Consider the following 8,553-nt stretch of genomic DNA (forward strand, 5'->3'; position numbering starts at 1 on the left):
AATTCTCCTTGTTTGTTGCCCATGCTTTGTGCATTAGTATAGAAACATTTTAGTTTGTGATTGGTTTCTCTTTCTCCAATATTTTTATTAATTAGATTCTTTCGTCTTTGTTCTTCCTTTCCACTTCTAATAGCAGAGTTCTCAATAGCATTTGTCAGGTGTATGGCTTTTTCTGGTCTTTTGCTTCCCTTCCCATGTTGTTCTAGTTTAACACATCAGGGGTTTTCCAAACGTGGCATGGCATCTGATCTCAATTCCAGCCATAAAAGTCAAATGGCGCTGCTTGCCTTCCGAGCTCTGCCATGTGCCCAAATAGTGGTTTACCCCCACATATGGGGTATCAGCATACTCAAGACAAATTGCGCAATAACTTTTAGGGTCCTGTTACCCTTGGAAAAATATAAATTGAGGGTGAAAAGATCATTTTTGTGGAAAACATATGATTTTTTAATTGTACGGCTGTACGCTATAAGCTTCTGTGAAGCCCTTTGGGGGTTCGAAGTTCTCACCACATATCTAGATAAGTTCCTTGGGGGGTCTAGTTTCCAAAATGGGGTCACTTATAGGGGGGTTTCCACTGTTTAGGCACATCAGGGGCTCTCCAAACGTGACATGGTGGCCAATCTGAACTCCAGCCAATTTTGCATTGAAAAAGTCAAAAGGCGCTCCTTTCCTTCTGAGCTCTGCCATGCGCCGAAATAGTGGTTCCCCCCCACATATCAGGTATCAGCATACTCAGGACAAATTGCACAATAACTTTTGCAGTCCAATTTCTCCTGTTACCCTTGGTAAAATAAAAAAAATTGTACCTGAAATAATTTTTTTGTGAAAAAAAGTTAAATGTTCATTTTTTTAAACATTCAAAAAATTCATGTGAAGCGCCTGAAGGGTTAATAAACTTCTTGAATGTGGTTTTGAGCACCTTGAGGGGTGCAGTTTTTAAAATGGTGTCACTTTTGGGTATTTTCTATCATATAGACCCCTCAAAGTGACTTCAAATGTGATGTTGTCCGTAAAAATAAATCGGTGTTGCAAAAATGAGAAATCGCTGGTCAACTTTTAACCCTTATAACTTCCTAACAAAAAAAGATTTTGGTTCCAAAATTGTGCTGATGTAAAGTAAACATATGTGAAATGTTACTTATTAAGTTTTTTGTGTGCCATATCTCTGTGATTTAAGGGCATAAAAATTCAAAGTTGGAAAAATTGCAAAATGTTCAAAATTTTCTCCAAATTTCCATTTTTTTCACAAATAAACGCAAGTTATTTGAATGAAATTTTACCACTATCATGAAGTACAATATGTCACGAGAAAACTTTGTCAGAATCAGTGGGATCCATGGAAGCGTTTCAGAGTTATTACCTCATAAAGGGACAGTGGTCAGAATTGTAAAAATTGGCCCGGTCATGAACGTGCAAACCACCCTTGGGGTAAAGGGGTTAAAGTTCCAAATTTTGGCATTTCCCCTTTTGAATGTTTGATTGAAAATTACATTGAAACTTACCATATTATGGTCACTGCTTCCAAAATGCTTCCTGACCTGTAGATCTGAGATTATATCTGGTCTATTTGATACAACAAGATCCAGCAGATTACCTCCCCTGGTTGGTTCATCTACCAGCTGAGAGAAGTTATTGTCCTGAACTGAGGTTAAGAATTAGCAGCTTTTAGCACAACCAAATGTCTGTCCCATTGAATGCCTGGTGTTATGAATGGGTCACCGAGGAGAAAAAAGCAAAACAAGCTAAGTCACAGAAAACCAGAGAGGTTGGTAACTATGCAGATCCCTGATCCTAACCACAACAACTAGCAGCAGCCGTGGAGCGTACAGCCGTGGAGAATACCTACGATGATCCTAGACGCTTCATCACAGCCAGAGGACTAAATATGCCTGAAGCATGAAAAGGGGAAAACTAACTGCCCCAGAGCAGACCCCAAAGGAAAGACAGCCCACACACATGTATTGACGGTGAAACAAGATGAAAGCACAAACACAGGCAGGAAAATAGGCTGAGCAAACGATGGGGCCCAAATTAACTAGAAAGGAAAGGAAAGACACTGTCTGCAATCTACAAAAAAACCTACAAAAATAATGTCCAACACTTCTGATAGCAAAATCAACCCTGAAGTCACTAGATTTCTCCCACTATATCAGCACTCTGAAATATTCTGAGACAGAGCAAAAAGAGGCCAATCTAGTAAGGGACAAAAAGCAAATTGGCAAATACAGATAAATAAGGGTGGAAATTCAGCGCAGCCCCAGCCGGGGCTGGCTGACCACACAAAAAACTGAATAGACCAACAAAATTAAGTGTGAACATTAGCAGAAAAACTTACCTTTAGATGACTGGAACAGAGCTGAAAACCAAGACCAGGCAAGCCAGAATGAATCACCAGCACCAGAATAGGGCGTCAGCTGTCTTAAATCCAGTCTGAGATTCCTGAGGTCCAATCGTCATCCTCATTATCAGGTGGCAGATCTCTACTGATTAAATCAGCCTCACTACCTCCTGTTACCACCAGAGGGAGCCTGGAAGGAGAACTCACAACTGGTGGACCAGAGAATGAACTCAACAGTCTGGATAGTTAAAATCACCCATAATAAGGACCCTATTATTTTTTGCTGCCTTTTTAATTTGTTGTAGCATTTCATCCTTTAGCTATTCAGCTATATTAGGAGGCTTGTAGCAAATTCCAGTTAGCATATTTCCAATATTGTCATCCCCGTGTACGTTTATCCACACAGTCAAAATTGTCGCAGATTGTCCCAATGTTGTCATTGAGCACAAGTTTTAATTTGGATTTTACGAAAATACATACTCCACCTTTTTTGCCTTTCCTGTCCTTTCTAAATGTAGTGTAACCCTCTACGTATGTCACTCAGTCATGGCTTTCATCCAGCCAGGTTTCTGTAATGCCCACCACATCATAACGTGTGACTGACATAAGAGTGTCTAGTTCATTAATTTGTTTTGGGATACTTCTTGCATTTGCCAGCAGACATATAATACCATTGACACATTTCTTACTCCTACTCAGTTCCTTACTTTCCTTGCATACCCCAGCCCCCCTAAATCCTCATTGACTCCTACTGTCTCACTCAGTCTACTCTATCCCTTTATTAGCACAACTACCCTCCCTCCCGCCATTGATGATAGATAGAATTCTTACAAGATAATTTAAGAGATACTAGAACACATAAGAATATATCAATGTTAATAAAAAGTTGTGAAAATGTTCAAAAACTCACAAATTATAAAAAATCATTTTGATATTACGGATAATTATGGACCTAAATGTCTATAGATACTCCTTTGTCCCAATTTCCTTGTTGTTCCAAATACTTTCCCTATCCTACCCTAATAAAACAATTCCTCTTACCCATCCACTATCCTTTCCCCCCCTTTTTCCATCCCTTCCTAATTTAGTTAATATTGCTAAAAGACTAAATATATAGTAGAAAGTGAAACAAAAGGAAAAAGAATTACACTATATGTTAATATTGTTATCATTTGAAAATTTATACACATCTATTGAAATGTAAAAAATATATCCCATTATAAAAAAAGAAGTCTCAATACTGAAGGAAAAATTTTAGTAAGAACATCAAGGGAGTTCAGTTTTTAGGTGCTGAAAGGGTTAAAGATTTGAAGTCTGTTTTAATTTTTAAAACATGTTTTCTATTTAAAACTGATAAAAGACTCATACATATTTTTTTGCTCTTTTAACACTAGATGGTGCGCTTAACCAGCAAAATATTTTTTAGTGGTAAAAAGTTATGCAGAAAGCGGAACCAAACACGTGATCAAAGAGAAAATATCCTCAGATTCATAACATATGCTATGACAAAAACAGCTTTTATTTTGGTGAAATCTTTGTTTTAATAAAATTTATATATTTAATATATACTTATTTCGGGTAACTTTCAGAAAAAGCTCACGTGTTTGTACTTGGGAAATCACGCTATTTATTTTTCAGAGACTGAGAACCACAAACTGGAAAGAACTTGCAAAAGGGACATGAGACTCACACTATATGCAATCAGGTATCTTGATAGCTGAAATAAGCTAATTACTTATAGTTTAAATTAGCAAAGATGAGAGTGAATTCACAAGTGTAACCAAGGAAATAGAAGGTTTCTGCTGGAAAGCTATCAAAACTTGCTTTCTAAAATAATTAGACAGCATGCTGAAGCAGACACTTAAGGTAGATGTGGCTAACTCCATCAAAAGCTCATTGTAGCTAGTTGCTATTCTTTAGAGAATACTCAGGCTACTGCCAGCTTAAAAGGCCTTTTTGTGGTTATATTAGATGCGTTTGCCGGGTTATCCTAGACTAGTGTGGAGTTTGCTTAGCCATAGAAGAAAGAAGCAAGAACCGGCACTGGAGCTGGGACAGGAAACATTTCTGTTGTGATTGTAAAATAAAACTTATTTATGTAGAACACTCTTACACATACTCATAGGACAGATGCAAAAAGGATACCTGTACCCCTGTCTGCATTGTAACCCCTGTGCTGAAAAAAAAGGATGCAGCACGCATACTATGCAGGGCTGAATAGTCTTAAAGAGAACCTGACAGCTGATTCATGCTGCCTGACCCACGCAAAATTGGCTGGAATCAGTGTGCCATGTCGCATTTGGAGACCCCCTGATGTACCTAAACAGCGGAACCCCCTAAGTCTAACTCCAACCCTAACCCCAACACACCCCTAAACCTAATCCCACACCCTAACCATAATCCTAACCAGAGCCCTAACCCCAAAATACCCCCAACCCTAATCTCAACCCTAACCATAACCCTAACCACAACAATAAACCCTAATACAACCCTAAACCTAATCCCAACCCTAACCATAATTCCAACCATAACCACAACCCTAACCCCAACCCTAACCCTAGCCCAACCCTAACACTAGCCCAGCCCTAAGCATATCCCAACTCAAACCCTAGCCCCATCCCTAACCCTAATGGAAATAAATACATTTTTTTAATTTTATTTTTACTTAACCACATCCCTAACCCCAGCCCAACCCTAACACTAGCTCTAGCCCCAACCCTAACCATATCCCAACCCAAACCCTAGCCCCATCCCTAACCCTAGCCCAACTTTAATGGAAATACATACATTTTATTATTTTTACTTAACTATGGGGGTGATAAAAGGGGGTTTGATTTACATTTTTTATTTTGATTACTGTGATATGGTCTATCACATTGATCAAAATGAAGAAATAGGAAAAATTTCCTATTATTGCCGGGTGCTGGCCGGCAGATCTCGGCGGAAGACGCTGATGGGACAGGACTGGGGTATGCAGGAGGGTCCAGGGAGGTACTGGGGGGCTCGTGAGACCCCATTTCTCTCTCCTCTGATGTGCTATATCATATCAGAGGAGAAATGAAATGAGAAATCAGATTTTTTTTTTGCGGTCGCCGTTATTCCTTGAATAATAGCAACCGCAAAATAAAGCGGCGCTGAGGAATAAGAACCCTTAACTGCCACTGTTAAATGCAGTATTGGCGGTAATTAAGGGATTAAATGTACAGTATCAGATAGTTACTTTTAGATTGCTTTTTAAACCCCCAAACACCAGACCACATTTATTTTACAAATATAGTTAGCCACACCACATTTTCTAAACAATGTTTTAAAGTGTGTGATGAGGTTATAAAAAGTGTTAAAACCCTTAAAGGGGTTGTCCGGTTTCAGTAGAGAAGTTTACAGTCACTGTATGTGAATTGTGATAGTATGCGGTGGGCTTAATAGTACAATTCCCCTGTACTCCCTATGTGGGTGGGCAGTCCGCATAAATGTGATTTGCATAACTGTGGCCTCATGCCAACTACTCTCAGCTGGTTCCTCTCAATTCTTTTCTATTGAGAGAACATGGTTGACACTAGTCGTCATGTGACCACAAGAATGCAAATCGCATACATATGGTCACATGATCACCCACCAGCACAGAGACGACAGGTAAATTTTGACAGCATACTGATGCAATCAAGCAGTTTGCAGTCACATACAGTTTTTTTCTGAGACCAAACAACATCATTAAGAAATGTGGCACATTCCATGTGCACCGGAATTCTGCCTTGATTTGAGACAGAATTTTGGCACAATTTAGTTAATATATCTACCCTTATATACAATTTCTATAATTATTGTGAAGTTGTGTTAATTACTATTATTTATTTTTGGAGCACCATTTATTCCATAATGCTGTACATGGGAGAGTTTCATTCAAAATAAAAATAAAAATTACAACGAAGATACTTGTAGTGACAGACTGGTACAGAAAGGAGAATGTCCTACTCTTATGGACTTACAGTCTACAGGATGATGGGGAATAAGACAATAGGGTAGGGGGGCTGTGGCAAGTCCGGTGGTGGTGAGGTGACAGCGTGGTCATTGCAGGCTGTAAGCTTTCTTGAAGAGATGCGTTTTGAAGTTAAGTCTGAAAGTCCAAAATGTGGTGGATAATGGGACATGTAGGGGAACAGAAGTGCAGAGGATGGGGGATACTTGGGAAAAGTTTTGGAGGTGAATGGTTGAGGAACATATAAGGGTGGGGAAAAGGAGATTTTGGGAGGACAGGAGTATATGTGTTGGAAGATATTGGGAGATTAGTTAGGAGATACCATGGGTGAAGTACACATTGAACACATAACCAATTTTCTAAGTAAATATATTTCTAAACGTTCAGAATTGAGAGTCCACAGTGGTTGATACCTTTTAATGGCTAACTGAAAAGATGGTAACACATTGCAAGCTTTCGAGACTACTCAGGTCTCTTCATCAGGCATAGACTAATACAAAATCTGAAGTTACATATTTATGCACAATACAGCACAGAAAAAATGCAATAGAAGAGACAAGTGACGTGAAGCAGAATAATGATTATGGGAGAGGGAGAAACATAAATATTGGACCAGTTCATAGATAAGGAGTCCGGATGTTTCATTGTCCTCTGATAGGGGGTCTCCTAATGTGTTGTGATGCCCCCACACGGTCTTAGGAGCAAATTCCTTAGTTGATGTAAAAAGACATAAATCCATGCGACACATTCATTCCAGCATTGAGAGTGTCAAAGGTCGTCATAACTTTATACTCACAGACTCTTCTCTCTCTCTGAGATGTGAAGTTACCTTTCAATACCAGTAATTTCATATCTATGGTGCTGTGGTCCATCATACAAAAATGTTTTGCCACAGGTAGATCCATTCTTTTTTCTCTTATTGTGTGACGAAGAGCATTCATCCTTGTTCTAAGCTTTTGCCCTCTCTCCCCCACATACAGACCCCCAGTTGGACATTTAGTACAAATAATTAAGTACACCACATTAGATGTAATGCAGCTGAAAGTACCTGGGATCTTGTAGTCATGATGTGAATTGGGGATCTTTATCTTGTCCGTGGTCATTATAGATGGACAGGTTTTACATTTTTCAGGTTGCAAGGAAAGGTTCCTCCAGCTGTTGGAGAGGACAGCGAGCTTCTGACAATGATGCTTCTTAGATTTGGGGGCTGCCTAAAGCACAGTAGTGGGTGGTCTGGAAAAATGGATTGTAATCGGGCATCTTTTTGTAGTAAAGGTTGTAATTTCTGTGCAGCTCCCCTTAGCACAGATTTGGGTTGTAGGTGACTACTAGAGGCACCCGGTTATTTTCTTCTTTAGCTTTGTAATGTAGCAGGTGATTCCTTGACATTCTGGTGGCTCTTGTAATTTGGTTTTCAATTGTTCTTGGATGGTAGCCGATTCAAAAAGGTCTTTTTGAGGCGACCAAGGTGTTGGTCTCTATCCATGGGGTTGGAACATATACGATTGTATCTGATGGCTTGGCTATAGATAATAGAGTTCTTTATGTGTTTTGGATGGAAACTGTCCCATTTAAGGTATGTTGGACGGTCGATTGGCTTCTGATACAGGGATGTCTATATTTCATTTTTTTTTAGCTTAATGATGGTGTCCAAAAAGTTAATCTCAGTGCTGGAGTAGTTGAGTGTTAAATTGATGGTGGGATGAAATTGATTAAACTGTTCGTGGAATGTCTTTAGCTGTTGCTCAGACTCCGTCCAGATAATTCAAATATCATCAATGAAGCGGTAGTAGGCCAGGGGCCTAATGGGGCATGAGGACAAAAAGTCGCTTTTAAGCTTGGCTGGGAAAGATGGCGCCAAAATCTACCTGTCGATATCCCCTCGGTCCGCCCATGGTGGGCGCGGATGAAGAGAAGACCTTGCCCTCCCCTACAGAATTCCAGCAAGTGGGTGGAGTGGTCTGAGGCGTCCCCGCAGGTGGGGCCCAGGAGAAAATCTTGAGTGCATCTGCGCAGCGTCATTATGTGATCCTGGACTGGCAGCGATGGAGCGCTCATGCACCCAACACTGCAAGGGCGTAGGCCGCATGGAGCTGAAATGGTGGAAAGAAGGAGAGAGAACCCAGCCTGGAAGATCAAGGGGAGACACTGAGGAGTTCTCTTCTTACCAGTGGCCGGAGTCACTTCAGCTGCAGGACCGGCAGCTGCCAGAGCCTAGACTACATGCGGAGCCTAC

General features: G+C 40.2%; 1 gene segment (V, D, J or C); it reads right to left on the reverse strand.

The window, feature by feature from the left end:
* LOC141089201 (immunoglobulin heavy constant mu-like) overlaps window positions 1-8,339 on the reverse strand; it is a 130,871-nt gene extending 122,532 nt beyond the window's left edge. The window contains 1 exon segment of the C gene segment in view: window positions 8,186-8,339. Within this exon segment, the coding sequence occupies window positions 8,186-8,339 (154 nt within the window).
* Between the last annotated feature and the right edge of the window lie 214 nt (window positions 8,340-8,553).

The sequence above is a fragment of the Dendrobates tinctorius genome, unplaced genomic scaffold, assembly GCF_039654945.1.
Source record: "Dendrobates tinctorius isolate UK_male_01 unplaced genomic scaffold, ASM3965494v1 ptg000044l, whole genome shotgun sequence".
Taxonomy (NCBI): Eukaryota; Metazoa; Chordata; class Amphibia; order Anura; family Dendrobatidae; genus Dendrobates; species Dendrobates tinctorius.